Source organism: Rhineura floridana, chromosome 8, assembly GCF_030035675.1.
Source record: "Rhineura floridana isolate rRhiFlo1 chromosome 8, rRhiFlo1.hap2, whole genome shotgun sequence".
Classification (NCBI taxonomy): Eukaryota; Metazoa; Chordata; class Lepidosauria; order Squamata; family Rhineuridae; genus Rhineura; species Rhineura floridana.
This window is the reverse complement of record NC_084487.1, coordinates 24,770,360-24,783,379: the sequence shown is the minus strand read 5'-3', so window position 1 is coordinate 24,783,379 and position 13,020 is coordinate 24,770,360. Positions and strand designations below refer to the sequence as shown.

At 41.4% G+C, this 13,020-nt stretch overlaps 1 protein-coding gene across 4 annotated transcripts in view; it reads right to left on the bottom strand.

The window, feature by feature from the left end:
* Positions 1-13,020, bottom strand: part of DCP1B (decapping mRNA 1B) — a 69,808-nt gene that overhangs the window by 8,260 nt on the left and 48,528 nt on the right. For 3 of the 4 annotated variants that reach the window (XM_061638623.1, XM_061638620.1, XM_061638622.1), the window contains exons 8-9: positions 3,967-4,212; positions 995-2,486 (exon numbers count right to left, since the gene is read on the bottom strand). In XM_061638623.1, coding sequence (XP_061494607.1) covers positions 2,406-2,486; positions 3,967-4,212 — 327 coding nt within the window. In that variant the 3' untranslated portion in view covers positions 995-2,405. Of the gene's footprint in view, positions 1-994; positions 2,487-3,966; positions 4,213-13,020 lie in introns of those variants that run through there. The other variant, XM_061638621.1, reaches the window with a different exon arrangement.

The window sequence follows — 13,020 nt, the reverse complement described above, 5'->3', positions numbered from 1 at the left end:
GTATTATGGCAGCCTGGGGGCCACTGGAATTTCTGGCTTTGCTGTGCCATGTCCCACTACTCCAGAAGTAGCTTCCACCTGGGCCGAAGTACCCATTAGTTCCATCTTCTGACGTATTATGCATTAAGCAGGGGATTGGACTCAATGGCCTTATAGGCCCCTTCCAACTCTACGATTCTATACCAGTTACACCTCTTTGTAAGGTATCAATACTCAGATCAAATTATCCGAGACTCACCCAAAGCAACTTGTTCATGCCTTCAAAGTCGCCCACAACATAGCCCTTTTCTCTCCACTCTTATATCTCCAAACAAGCCTAGGTTCTGCACTCTGCCAGCTCTAACACCCTCAGCCATCCAAAGATCTGCTTCCTCAAACTACTCTGCTTTTTCTACCTTCCTGCCTCTTATGCCGGGAACTGCCCCCCCCAGAGGACCGTTATGATGTCACCTCTTCAAATGTCTCCCCCAAACCCACCTTTTCTGTGAATATTTTGGTAAGATCTCTTAATCCCTATACCCTGTTGTAACTAAGATAGAGTAGGTGAAAATGAAATAAATGGATACTTAGTGACCTGCACACTGATGTACTACTACTACCACTACCAATAATAACAGAAATAGAAACAGCAGTTCAAGTTCTATCCTCAGAGCAAAATACTGTTCTTGATATAATTCCTCCTTTTCTAATAAGGTGATGAATTTCCACAATTCTTTGTAGGCAAATAATCTAGCATAACAAAGCAGGCACCTAATTCTATTTGACAAATCTAAACTAAAAATACCACACTTCATGTTGCTGTTTTTCATGTGATTCTAAACTGCCTTACACTGTCAGGGACACCTTGGGCATTGTGCTGTCCTTAAAATCTTATGCATGTTTGAGGCAAGTTAAATTCAAACTTAGAAAATCATAAAGCTCAAGAGACATCCATATAAGCCAAGAATTTTTTAGTGACAGTAAGATGAATCCAACTCTTAATATATGTAAATCCATTTTATTTTCTTTACAAATGGATCATTGAAACTACTGTCCACCTGCTCATGGAACAACACAGTGAAAATGAAACTATTCACTCATTTTGCTAGTTTTAACAGAATGCTTAAAAACGATGCAGCCATCCCCAAGAGAAGTACTAGAACTTATCATGGTCTGGTGCAGGCCTATATCTACATCAAAAGGAAAGAGCAGCTAGAAACAAAAGACTCGAAAAGGGTTATAATGTCATCACCTGCTGCCCACTATGGATATTCTGGTCAAAAATAGAAAAATATTTGTTTATAAAAAGAAGGGTTTTTTAAAAAGAGAAAAATCACCTCTTTCGTATGTAGCAGACTGCAGATAACTTGGGGCTGTGTTGCAATGAGCATATCTCAGAGATGAATGAAGATCTTAATAGTGCCTAATGATTTTAATGGGGGGGGGGTTATGTCTAAAGTTCTCTGGATTGCCTCCCTCTTCCACATATTCTTAATGGCTGGTGTATTTCCACTAAGTGGAGTGGTGAAAGAACTGTCACACGTCAGCTTCCAAAGAAGGAAATGGTATGCAGAGTCCTCTCTTGAGTCTTTTGCAGCAGATAACTCTTGGTTTGAGAGCCTTCCCACATTATCTTTTCACATAGCTCTGACGTGTGGGGAAAAACTGTTAACATGAGAAACAGTCTCCCTGTTGGCATGTGGTATTCATTCTAAAGACAGCCTTTTTTCCCCTTTTCTTTTTTACTAGAATTCGAGGTGAAATGAAAGAATCATCAATGTCCTTGGCATAAGCATCCATTTCTTTTGTCCTGCTGTCATCCAGTCAAACAGGTTTTGTAGAGTTTTTTAACAACGTGCAAATTGTGTGAACAGAGATGGTAGTGGGATGAAGGTCCAATCACTGGCAACAACGACTATCATGTTATTTTCAGTTCTCTGAAAAGCTATCTTCTGTCCCCATCTAAACCTTTTACAATAGCTTCATATTTTCATATAACAGTCCTAGACTGCCACCTGGTGGTCACCAACAAGTACCATTATTTGTAAACAGTGCTGAGTAATAATGTCCACTTCTGATAACAGGAAATCCCAGCAAAGTACCTAGGTAACTAATATCTAATCTGTATTTAGAAATAATCAAAGTATGAGAGAACCAAAGAGAATATAAATCTTTGTACAAGTTGTCATCCTGCTTATGTAAGAAAAACTACAAAGGTATTTTAAATCTGTCATTATACCGTGACATCACCCCATCCCCTGGAAGGCACTATCAGGTCCCACCTACTCTTTTCTTAGCACAGCACATACTTACCAGCGAGCATCATTTAAAGCTATGCAGAAAGCCAAAGACCCCTCATTTCATGTGACTGTTATTTTAAAAAGACATGTTCAGGATGTCACATACATTTTAATTTAAGAAATGATTCACATGGGCTTTTTCAGTGTCGCTTTCCTCACGCTGACAAGGTAAGTGTCATAGATGATGTTTAGGAAGTTGTCATCATTCTGGGGGAGGGAAAGACATATAAGTTGTTAATGAAAAACACATCTTTTGAAGTTTTTTGCTACGGGATCTAATTCATGTGTGGATTGGGAAACCCACATTCAAATCCTTGCTTGACTATGAAGCTCATCAAGTTGTCTTAGGCATGTCACATACTGTCATCCTAATTATTCTCACAGGGTTTTGCAGAGGTAAAACTTTGTTCTTGGAAGAAACGTGAGATAAAAAATACTTCCACAGTCAACGGTAGCTGTAAGCAGGATCTCCACTGCTATTTCATCTGGTTGGCATGCATAGGAGGTTACAGGGTGATGCTGACTCGCTGCATCTAACCTGTTCTGGACCCTGTGAGAAGTGAGAGCTGCTGTCGGTGGCCTCTGTGATGTCCCTGTACATATATAATACTGTAAATATGGTAAGTGCGGGTTTATTAGAGTATATGTGGTAAGTAGACTGAGTGAGAGGGGGGAGTACATGGGTTGGAATGTTGATGAGTGTTGTATTATGATTGGCTGAGCGCTTGAGCGTCTGAAGGTATAAATGAGAGGATGACAGTTGGGGTGAGTTCTGTTGGTTGGTTTTTGGGAGACTTTTGTTGGGTGGATTGGATTAGGCGGGTAGTGAGGCAGGTTACTGAGAACTAGAAACATAAAGAGTAACGCATCTTATGAAACCACACGCTTGTTGACTATACCTTTAAGTAATCTTGTTATTCCCTGTGTATATAAATAAATATTTCTTGGTTTACCAGAACATCTGATCCTTGGCTGGGTTTACACAGACCAGAAGGGTGGGCAGGGCATATACCAAGGTTGGAAAACAGTATCAATGGTGGCAGCGGTGAAGAGATAGTGTAACATCATCAGGTATCCAGAGCAACCCAGGGCTGTATTCTTTATAGGCACAAAGATATAGGGGGGTTGTGGCCTGTAAGTGCACCTAGACACAACGTATCAATAAGCCAGAATGAGACTAAGGCACAGTCTCATGGCAATATTGTTTACAGGGAGTGTCTGGTGGTGCTGCCTTGCAGTGGGATCTTGAAAGATCTTTGCTACAGCTGGTGAGAGAACATTTTAAGAGATCAGGACCCTGAGGTGGGACCGTGACAAGGCGGTGACCACAGGTGGGGTCCTGACAGCCCCCTTAACAGGTTTGGGCCCTAGCTGGTAATAAAAGTTGCAGGGAACAATTTTGGTGTACAACAGCCCACACATGCCCAATTGTTCAGTTCCAATGTGGATATCAAAGAGCACCTACTTTCATAATAACCAAACTGGATCATGGGCAAATTCAGCAATATAGAGAAGTAAACTCTGTGTAACAAAACAAAACACTCAGTTATCGATTATCTACACAACAGTGCAACATCCTTACTGGTGACAATATACTCCAAATTTCTGCTCACTTTTATCTCCTGACAGATGCAAACAGTTATCAAGAGAAGACACAGACAGACAAGAAATCTTACTGATGTCCTACCTGGATCAGATGCAGTAATGTTTCCTGTAGCTGCAGCTTTGTCAGTGGATTGCTGTTTGCAAAGGGCTTTTCTGGGTTCTGCATAGGTAGGAGGTTAGCGGAAGTAGAAACAGCTTCTTGGTTCACAACTGGCAGCCATCCACTTTCACTTGGCTTTGGTGGTGCTGGGGAAGACTGACTAAACACCATGGGAGACATCAGTAGTGATGGAGCCACAGTAGCAGGAATTCGCTGTGGTGAGATGACCTGCTCATCACACACAAGTATATTGCATTAAATTACTGCAAGTCGATCATACCAATGCAAAGAAATCTGAGATTGCATAAGAATCTCAGCACTGAATACAGGTTTTGGGTTGCAAGCAGCTTACTGCCTTGATGGAAGGTGACTGCCAATGGAGCTGGCAGTTATCCTAACAAGGCTGAAACATATCCCTGAAGCAGTAAATTTGGGGTGATGGGGTTACTTCTGGTTTGATGTGCTACTCAGTGGAGAGCTGAGACAGCTCTGGCAGGCCAGAGAACCTGAATACCCATTGTGAAGATGGCAAGATGGAGGTAAGGGTATAGATCCAGAGCTAAAGAACCCACCCAAATGGAGAAAGACTGCTTCTTGAAGACCCAATAATCCAGGAACAGGTTAGATATATTGAGGCAAGGAGGTGAGCAGCTAGAACCTGAAAGAGGCTGAGCAATTTCTCAACCAGAAGGACCAAACTAGATTTGTTGGTGCAGTCCTGTGTGTGTCAGTACTGGGTTGCTGTTGCAGGAGAAATAAGAGAAAAAGCCCTTGAGGAATCGTGCTGAAAGCATTGGGCGTATTCAGCAATAGAACACTTCATTGTTTTGGCATATTTGAGACACGCTTCTCCCCCCCCCCCCAATTTCTGGATAATTCATTTTTTGTATGTTTTCTTTTGGGAAAAATCTAACAGAATGCAAAGCCCTTGAACGAACATCTATCATCGTTGTGAAGCAGACTGCTGTTATGATCCTCTTAATAAGGGACACATATGCACTCTGTTCTAAAGCAGTCAACATTCAGTGTTGAGGCACTCCAAAATCTGTGCCAAAAAAGATGGATTCCGACACCTTCATAAACTGAATTAATATGCAGAAATTCTGCACAATTTATTCTGCTGTTACACTAATTTGCTCTTCATGGGGAAGGGCAATGAGCTATGCAAGCATGGAAACTCCATTCCTAAAGACATTTATTGTTTTTCAGGTTTTCTTAGGTATCATTGCCCATACACTTTCAAACATAAGGCTGCAAAATCATTTTTTTAAAAAAAGCTGGAATTCTCAGGAAGCCAAATTCTGCATGCAGTGCCAGATTTTGAACTGAAGCAAACACAGGGTCCTGCTTTTATTCTGACATGTCACCTATTTATATAAATGCACGGATTTTCTCTTGGATACATATGCCTGCTTTTATATATTCAAGTATGCTTGGTGCATAGTGGTGGAAGAATATTGTGTCAAACACTGATTACAAATTAGGTCTGAGGACACGACACAGCCACCTTGCTGAAGCTAAGCAGGTTTTGTCTGGTCAGTACCTGGATGGGAGATTGCCTGGGAACCCCCTGTATGCCACCTCAAGTTCAATTATAGGTGAGGTCTAAATACACTAACAAACAAATAAATAATGGGAATCAGTTACAATCGCATTTCTGGATCCAGATTCATCCTCCTACCCTAACATTTCCTTTTAGTGATTCTCTGAGGTTTTGATTTTTTTAATACAAGCCAGAATCTGTTCATGTAAGACAAACTGGGGATTTAAGCAATGCTTGTACTGTGCATGGGTGAAAGGCTGCTGCACTAATGCATTCAGTCATTTGAGTCCATGATTCCAGCATTTAAAGTTAATTAAATACATGCTTACAGATGGGAAGTAAAGGCCTTTGCTAAGAAGTGTGATTTTTTAGACAGCATCAATTCATTTTATCACTCTAAGGGTTGGGAGAGTTACATATCACTGGTAGATATATATAATTTGGCAGTGCGCATACATAATGAATTATAGCCTGTTTTGAAGAGCAGACTGCATAACACGGTCTGCATGATCTAAGGTTTCAGTCTCTAAGGCCAGGAACAGTGCAATGTAATATCATACACATGTATAACTGATTTTGCCAGCCCCTATTAACAATGGCCATACTCTACTAAAAGACAGTAATGCTGGTATGTAGCTTGAATAGCTGGATAATCCTCTTTCTCTCTCTGCCCCAAGGCAGAGATTTTCAAATGTTATTTTTAGTGAATCCCTTCAAGAGCTATGACTTAATTATACTTGGAGAGGCTACACTATTATAACAATTTGGGCTGCAGGCAGGCATTAATTTTAAAGAGACTGGAAATAGCATACACACATAATCCAGATGCAGATTTAACGTTCCAGCAAATTAGTCGCCTTCCCCTAGCAAAGGAGACTTTCTGACTTTGTTAAACTAGGCAGATCCACACTATACATTGAAATAACACACAGTGCTCATTTAAAGCCCATGGCTTCCCCCAAAGAATCCTTGGAACTGCGGTTTTCCCCTTACAGAGGTACAAATTCTCAGCAGACAACTGTAGTTCCCAGGATTCTTTGGGGGAAGTCATATGCTTGAAATGTGTGTTGTCTTGCAAAATTCGAATTTCAGAGAAGAACTATTTATTCACTTTTTTTGTCCTTATGCATCAGGTTTTTTTCTAATGGTTTTCGATGGCTGAAGTGGATTTTTTTAAAAAGATCATCTCAAGAATATCAATATTAATATCGGTATTTTCCTCAAAATATTGATATTATTGATATTTCCCTTAAAATATCAATATTGATATTTTGAGAGAAATATCAATATTTTTAAAAAATCTATGAAAAAATTGTATTTTTAAAAATATTGTATTAATATTGATATTTTTGTGGGAAAACCCCCTGAATCGGTATTTATGGCAAATAGCGAATCATGCTCCATTACGAAGCAGTACCAGCAGTACCAGAAGGAAATTCAACGGAACAAAAATCAAACCGGCACCAAAATATGGATCCCATGCCTAGTTGGGTATGTTTTAAATGTATGGCGTGGACTTGCCCGGCAGGTGATTCAGGAGTCTTTCCCCCACCTAAATCAAAGTAAAATTTCAGTGATGTTTGAACCAGGAAACTGTAGTTTAAGAGTTCCCTAAAGACCAAGATCAAATCTGTGATGTGCTTCCCACAGGCGTTTGATCGACCATTGTGGGAAAGAGGATGCTCTCTCTCTCTCTCTCTCTCTCTCTCGCTCTCTCTCTCGCTCTCGCTCTCTTTTATTTTGGTTGTATTTGTTAATCTGTAGGGAAGACTTCCTATCATCTTCCTACCATCTTTTTGTGAGAAAAAGTTTCTCTGGATACTTGTTCTGATATGACCTGCCAGGATCTGGTCTTTGCGCAGCTCAGGCTTGATCAGGTCTGTGGTTTTTCTGCATAGATTCAAGTACAACAGTGTTCTGCTTTTCCCAATTGCTTTGGTAGCAAGTATTTCCTCTCCACTGAACCTTGTAGTGCAGATTACAGTTTGAAGCCAGACGGAGATGCATCACAACCCAATTCTAAACCAGACCAATAAAGTTATGTCTACTGTTGAGGAAGTACAAACTGCAGATTCCAGTTTCTGAAGGAATTTATGATGAGTCCTTTAAATACATGTTTGTTCAGTTCCTCCCCCAGTATTCAAAATGTTGCCTAGATGACAGGCTACAGCCAGCAGACCATGAAAACTTAGTCCACTGACTTTTGGAAATAGGGTACAGATACAACTCCAAAAAATAAACAATGATAGGGAACAGTCTTTTGGGTGCATTTGTTGTCTTTGATTCGCTTTGCCTGAGCATCTGCAAGTGGGATAATGCCAAGACTATTTGACTGAAATGTTTATCATTAGTTACTGTGACAAACATGTTTTCAGTTGACTAGCAACACACTGCAGTACAAGGTAACAGCAATGCTCATCTGAAAGTCTTCCCAAACGTATATCTTTCTGCATAATGGGCACAAGTGATATTGCAGAGTTCACAGTTTGGAGTGTGAACTTCCCCACTTAGAATTTCTGAGGTAATTCTGAGCCAAGCCTATACCTCTCTGAGCACGTTTGCCATTAGTTCAGCATATAGCACCAGTCCTTTCTACTGCTGCACCTGTAGCCTTCACTGGGCAGTGGCATTATGGGCACAAGAGCCCTGAGAAGTGTAGTTCCTCAGAACCCCGAGTTCTTAATCCTTGAGAAAGCCCTGGATGTTATGTTTCTATAAATAATAGTCAACATGGATTTTTCACATTCCGCAATGTTAAATTGAAAATACCTTCCATGCTATTCTGCTGCTTCTCATAAGCTCATTTCAAAACAAAACCTTACAAAACTTATAGTGCTGGATGCAGAATAAGTTTTCATGGTGATACACAAAACACTCAGAGAGAACAGAGAGTTCAAAATCTAAAAAGAGAAAAAACTCTATACCTGTTGGACTTTTTTCTGTCAGTGGTCTCATAATTTAAAAAATTTTTTTTAAAAAAAATTTGTATATTTGTATATTTGTTTTTAATTGTTGTAAACCGCCCAGAGAGCTTCGGCTATGGGGCAGTATACAAATGTATTTAATTATTTGAAATTAATTAAAAATCAGCCAAGTTCACAGAGTACCTGTAATCCTATTACTGACCTTGCCCCATACTCTGACCTTCATCTTCTACAGTTTAAATGTTTAAAAAAATGCCTGGCTGATTTTTAATTAATTTAAGAAATGTAACATTGAAGTCAATGATAAGTGCGGGCATGCTCAGTAAGAACCAACTATCAGTGTTCTAAAAGCAAGACTCACAGCTGCTTGGCTTGGCTAATCAGGGGGCCACATCCATACCAGACCTTTATTTCACTTTAGACAGTCATGGCTTCCCCCCAAGAATCCTGGGAAGTGTAGTTTGTGAAGGGTGCTGAGCAGCGGCGTCACTAGTGGGAGTGCAGGGGGGTGCGGACCTCCGGCGCATGCCCACACAGGGCATGGACGGGGGTGTCTCCCAGCTTCACCACCAGCGAGCGGGCGCCTGCTGTCGGTCTCGCCCACCCGCCTCCGAGGAGGAGTTGGCTGCACCAACCCAAAGCGCTTCTTGGCTCCTTTGCCGGCCAACGGCACGGGGCGGGGCGGCTCTGGGTGTCACCCCCCTCAGGGTGTCACCCGGGTGCGGTCCGCATCCCAGTTGTGACGCCCCTGGTGCTGAGAGTTGTTAGGAGACTTCTATTCCCCTGACAGAGCTCCGGTGGCCAGAGAGGTTGAACAGTCAGTCCTCCTTCTGGGGATTGTAGCTCTGTGAGGGGAACAGGGCATCTCCCAGCAACTCTCAGCACCCTTCACAAGCTACACTTCCCAGGATTCTTTGGGGAAGCCATGACTGCTTAAAAAGGAATAAAGGGCTGGTGTGGACGTGGACAGGGACAGCTTTGGTTTAAATTTGGGTGGGAGACTACATGCGCCTGCTGTAGAATAAAAAGGTGAGGGAAACCCTGAAAAACAATGATACTGTTCACAATATTTTCCTTTGGAAAGGGGCTTTCCCTCTGCCCAAAGCCCGCCAGCCCAATCTCCTCCCCCCCACCTTCCTCCCCTTCTCTCCCACTTCCCCCTCTTCCCCCCTCCCTGCCCCTCCCCCCAGGTCAGTTTCACCTATCCTAAACAAGATTGCAGAGGAGTAAATTACACTGAACTCTAAAAGCATACAAATGATCAAACCTGCCTTCCCCTCATGCTGCCTCATATTGTCTCCCTCTTGCCCCTTCCCTCCCCATCCCCTCCCCCTCCTTTCCCTCCCCTCTCCCCTTCTCCTCCCCACGATCAGTTTCACCTATCCTAAGCATGATTGCAGGGGAGTAAATCCCACTGAACTCAATAAGCATGCAAACGATCAGTCCATTCTCAGCAAACTTGCACAAGATCCCATTTCTTACCTCCCAGATTAAAAAGCAGAGAAATTCACTAATAGGCAAAAAAAACCCTTGCGGTTTAAGAACGTACCTATAGCCAACAGATATTTCTATCAAACTTTAAAAAGCAGGGAAATTGGGCAGCTATAGTGAATGCACCAGGGGAGCAGGAGACCTGAACTCCTCTCTGAGATACTGTACTGCCCTACAAATTTGTCAAAATGCAAACACAATTTGGGTTGGTCTTCCACAGTCCAATCCACTTCCTGTGTAGCTTGGAAGGATTTGGTAGCATGTGCCTCTAAGCATGTGGTGACTGGTAGCAACACCTGTGATCAGCCCAAATAACAGAAAGAAGACATGTGCTGTGCTGATCTTGTTTTAACAGGGAGGAAGCAACAATATTAAGACAGTTGATATAGTTCAGATAGTCACTTAAATATGTTTGATTTACTTTGCAATTTTAGTGAAGTTTCCTATAGGAAATCATTTTATTTTGCTTCTGTTTCTGTGAACATGTGAAGTACAGCAACACTGCATAATTTACACTAATTGCAGAATAATGGCACTGAATATTCTGCAGAATAGTCTCCAGTGGACATCAGGAGTGTCTCAGTTTGCACAAGATAAAACAGTGGGAGGTGAAATATATTCTAGCAAAATTCTAGGTGTGCTCTATTTTTTTACCTGACCGTGCCCACCTTGCCTTAAATGAAGTGGTGTAAACATAGCAGGCTGAAAACATGCATCCTCTTTTTTTCCAACAGCTAGTGTCATCGCTGAAGTAGCAACATATTGTAATCGATCTGATTTTACATTAAACTGCAGTTTCAGATTCAACTGCCCATTTGCTACCGGGCCAAGTTCAAGGTTCTAGTTTTGGTGTACAAAGCCCCATACAGCTCAGGACCAGGATACCTGAAAGACCGTCTTACCCCTTATATACCCAGCCGATCACTGCGCTCTTATCAGGAGGTTCATTCTGTACAATTTACGAAACAGACCTTTAGTGTGGCAGCACGTACCCTGTGGAATTCCCTCCCCTTAAATATTAGGCAGGCACCATCTCTGCTATTTTTTCAGAGCCTTTTGAAGACTTTCCTCTTCCAAGAAGCCTTTTAAGTTGAGACCTATCCCAGTCTGCATCTGTGTTAGAATTGCTTTTAATATGTCTTTTAATATCTTTAACCCTTTTTTTAAAAGATGTTTCTAAAGTTTTTAATGTTTAATGTTTTTAACGTTGTTTTGTTTTATTTTAAGGTCTTTTTACGATGTTTCAAAGTGTTTTTAGTATTTCTGTTTGCCGCCCTGGGCTCCTGCTGGAAGGAAGGGGTATAAATAAATAAATAAATAAATAAATAAACTGTTAATGCACCCGAAATAGAAAGAGAACATAACCGCCAGTTTGAAACACAAATGGCTGTCGTCACCATCATATGACACTGACCAATAAAAAGACTTTGAAATTAGTAAAAATAAATTTGACTCAGGTTTCTCGGATGCATAATTAGAGAAATACAATTTATTTATTTATTTATTGCTTGCATTTCTATACCGCCCTATAGCCGAAGTTCTCTGGGCAGTTTACAACAATTAAAAACATTAAAAATAAATATACAAATTTAAAAACACATTTTAAAAAAGCAATTTATAAACACATGCTAAAATGCCTGGGAGAAGAGGAAAGTCTTGACCCGGCACCAAAAAGATAACAGGGTTGGCGCCAGGCGCACCTCATCAGGCAAATCATTCCATAATTTGCGGGCCACCACTGAGAAGGCCCTCTGTGTTAACCTAATCTTCTAGGTTAGATTCTCTGTAGAAACAGTAGTAACACAGCAAAGAAGCAAAGTAAGAAGAACACCAACAAACATACAAAAATGTAATTCTCCATCTTTGGAGATGGCAGATATTGCTACCACTCACCATATGCTCAGAGGCCCGTTACCAAATTCTTCCAAGCTACACAGGAAGTGGATTGGTCTGTCAAAGACTAACCTAAATTGTGCTTCCATTTTGACAAATTTGTAAGGCAGTACAATATCTCAGAGAGGAGGTCAGGCCTCCTGCTCCCCTGATGCATTCACTATGGCTGCCCAATTTCCTTGCTTTTTAAAGTTAGATAGAAATATCTGTTGGCTATAGGTATGTTCTTAAACCACAAGGGCTTTTTTGCCTGTTAGTGAATCTATACTGGAATGTGAGAAAGAGACAAAATCTAAGAATTGGCTATTATAAGAGACCTCAGAAACTATGTCCTAGGAATCATGGCACCCAGAACACATCTACAAGCATATTTAGCAGCATCCAAGGTCCCAGGATCTTTGGGAACTGCAGTTTTCCAAGGCCCCGGCAATCACAATACAGGTTGGCAAACAAGATTAGCTGTCGGGGAGATCTGTCTTGGTATAGGAAAATATTCTGGCAGGCAAACAGTGGCACAGAGGAAGAAGCTTTAAAAACTGGAGAGTTTAAAGCTTCAGGAAAGCACTTAGGTCTGGGATAGGAGAATTAGCAACTGGGGATAGTGTTCATACTAGTGAAGAGACTTGGGGACAGGATGGCATATTGAAATTGCATGACTATGGGAAATTTTAAAAAATTAAATCACAGTTCCTACCGCTATTTCCATGGAAACTCATGGCTTTTCTATGAAAATGTTGTGAGCACCTGGGTAATCTGGGCCCTGAGAATTTGAGTTTGTCACCTCTGTTTTTAAATCTCACACCCCTAACACAACTACAAAATGAGGTCCCGAACAAGGTGTATGCAGATGACCGCAGGCTCAGATCTTAGTGACAGCTATTGCTCTAATGCAGCAAAGTAAGTTGGCTGTAGTCGGTAAGACCTGTTACCCCCAAGAAACTGGTGTCATCAGGGGCAAGTTTAGCCTCCTCCCCATGGTGTCCCTGAGTACATCCCTTTACTTCCTCCTGCATATGTAAATAGCTCCTATTGACATCTATAAAGAAAAGTTAACTACTGCAGTTGGGGATAGTGTGTCAGAGATAAGAAAACCTGTCCTCCAACCCTGGGCAACCCAACCTTCACTGAGTGGTGTGAAATGCCACCACAACTGTTAAGAGATCCCTGCAATGGAAAGGCACTCTC